General features: G+C 40.7%; 1 protein-coding gene across 1 annotated transcript; it reads left to right on the forward strand.

Moving 5' to 3' along the window:
* The first annotated feature begins 220 nt into the window (after positions 1–220).
* LOC113905961 (olfactory receptor 52E4-like) lies at positions 221–1,241 on the forward strand. Its single transcript, XM_027564000.1, has one exon. It carries the CDS (start codon positions 264–266, stop codon positions 1,239–1,241), a length of 978 nt encoding a protein of 325 aa, XP_027419801.1. The 5' UTR covers positions 221–263.
* The last annotated feature ends 1,373 nt before the right edge of the window (positions 1,242–2,614 follow it).

Raw genomic sequence — 2,614 nt, forward strand, 5'->3', positions numbered from 1 at the left:
GTCTTGATAATTATGAATCCGTCTGTCCTTAATAAAATAGTTACTATAAAATATATTCTCTCAGATATAAATTTTATGCCACATTATTACTATTCTACTACCATAGCATATAATTCTTTTCTATTCTAATAAAAATCAGAATTATTTTTGTGTATCTTAATATTCCAACTTTTATTTCTACTTTGCAAATCTTGATTCTTTTTAAAATCCAGGCAAGGTTGTTTCTGAATTGCTCTTTTCAGGTGCTTCACCAGGGGGCCAGCATGACTGACTGCAATGCCTCCCAGGGCCACCCATCTTTCTTCCTTCTCCAAGGCATTCCTGGGATGGAGGACAAACACAAGTGGATCTCTATTCCTTTCTCTTCCATGTACTTTGTCACCATCCTGGGGAACTGCACCATCCTCTTCACCATCTCCACAGAGCACTCCCTGCATAAGCCCATGTTCCTGCTGCTTGGCATGCTGGCCCTCACGGACCTGGGCATGTCCACAACCACCATCCCCAAGGTGTTGTGCATCTTCTGGTTTGACCAGAGTGACATCAGCTTCGAGGGCTGCCTGGTCCAGCTGTTCTTCCTCCACTCCATCTCTGCCTTGCAGTCTGCCATCCTCATGTCCATGGCCTTTGACCGCTATGTGGCCATTTGTGAGCCCCTGCGCTATGCCACCATCCTTTCCAACAGCCGCATTGGGCTCATCGGCCTCGTGAGTTTAGTGCGAGCTGTCCTGCTCATTCTCCCCATGCCCATCCTCCTCCAGAAGATGCCCTTTCATGCCAGGCATGTCATCCCCACCACGTACTGTGAGCACATGGCTGTGGTGAAGATGGTGTGTGTGGACACCACGGTCAACAGGGTATATGGTCTGGTGGTGGCCTTGTTGGTTGCTGGCGTAGACATCTCAGCTATTGCCTCATCTTATGTGCTGATCATCCGGGCTGTAATGCGGCTCTCTTCTAAGGAAGCCCATCAAAAAGCAGTAAATACCTGCACCACACACATCTGTGTCATGCTTATCTCTTATACTCCCTCACTGTTTTCTTTTCTCACTCATCGCTTTGGCCAGGGAATCCCACCTCATGTGCACACCATTCTTGGCAGCCTCTACTTCCTTGTACCTCCAATGCTCAACCCTATTATTTATGCAGTGAAAACCAAAGAGTTTCGGGACAAATTGACAAAATATGGGTTCTGGAGGAAGAAGCTTATAAACATTATCCATGATCAGAAACCTCTCTGATTATTAGTGCTGGTGGGGATGAGAAAAAAAAATAATAAGTAGATGCTGTTCCTGGAGGAATTGGCTCATGGGAAAAATATGTCATACTTCAGATTAGCATCCAAAATCCTTGGACAGATGGGCTAAGACACATGAGACCCCCTGTTCACAGTAATTTCAAAGCAAGGCAGTTATCCTCCGTTAAATAAAAATAATGACATATTCTTCCATAACAGACATACATGTTGGGCAAATTATATGTGGTCGTACATGTAAGAACAAGCACTTGGAACAGTAACATACTGTACACATAAAATAGGGTGGTATGTTTCCATAAGAACATAAGAGCAAACAATAACTTGCTCACCACTTTGTCACATCAAGGCTAAGGTGTAATATACCTGTGTGTTTAAGGAGCAATAGAAAGTGGTGAAAGCTTGAGGTGAGTGAGAAGGAACAGGGAAAGTTCTAAATTGCATTTAGGGTCATTATTTTATTATCCCTGCTGCAGAAGGCTTACATTTGGGCATCAAGAATTGTTGCTTCCTTGAAGAACTAGGCAATTTGGGCAGTGAATATCATCTCCAATTAACAGAGAAATTTGAACAGATAGTGAAAAATGGGAAAATTCTAATTTTAAAAGGTTCATATGTATTTTAATTAATTTTATATTTTAATTCCTCAAGTCAACTCTCCTACCCTTTTCAACTAATTCCAGTGTCTGTCAGAATCTCTTAAAAAGAAAGAATTCTGAGAAATTCTGTTGATGGTTACAGTTATAAAAGTTGGTTTTATACTGAACATCTTTGGCTAAAGACATCTACAAGGCAATTTCTCTTGGAATATGGGAGGAAGTCATGAACAAGAACTTGAAGCGGCTTCTGGAGCTCTGATCCTCTGCTCGGATATGGGAATTCATTCAGTTTAGAAGTTATTGTTTAAGACTTCTAGACAATGATTATGGATATTCTGCAAATAATTAAAGATGCATGAAGGATGAAACCAAAATGATTCTAGGATTTGTCATCATATTGTAGAACCAATCTATGAAGGCAGAATTTGGTGAAAAAGAATACCCACCATAGGGTCAAGATGGCCACTGTTTAAAGGAGAGTCATGATACTTAAACTACAGGGGAATGAAAAACTTCTCCCGTGTAGTACCAGCTACAATAAATAATAATAAAGGCTTCCAATATACTGAATAATTCAATAACAAGGTCTGAGAAAGGAGGCATATTTCAAAGCTTGAAATAATGGGTGCAACCATAAGGAGAAAAAATAAAATTATGGATTTTATAGGAAGTGTGTCTTCTATAAATGGAGAAAACTTGCAGAAGCAATAATGGTTGAGTGCTGCCTATCTCTAACGCATACCAAGAGTAGGTATTTACC

This window comes from Bos indicus x Bos taurus, chromosome 15 (genome assembly GCF_003369695.1).
Source record: "Bos indicus x Bos taurus breed Angus x Brahman F1 hybrid chromosome 15, Bos_hybrid_MaternalHap_v2.0, whole genome shotgun sequence".
Lineage (NCBI taxonomy): Eukaryota > Metazoa > Chordata > Mammalia > Artiodactyla > Bovidae > Bos > Bos indicus x Bos taurus.

Bases quoted from the DNA above. Each gene is read 5' to 3' on its own strand.
- LOC113905961 (XM_027564000.1), top strand. From the start codon at position 264: ATGACTGACTGCAATGCCTCCCAGGGCCACCCATCTTTCTTCCTTCTC.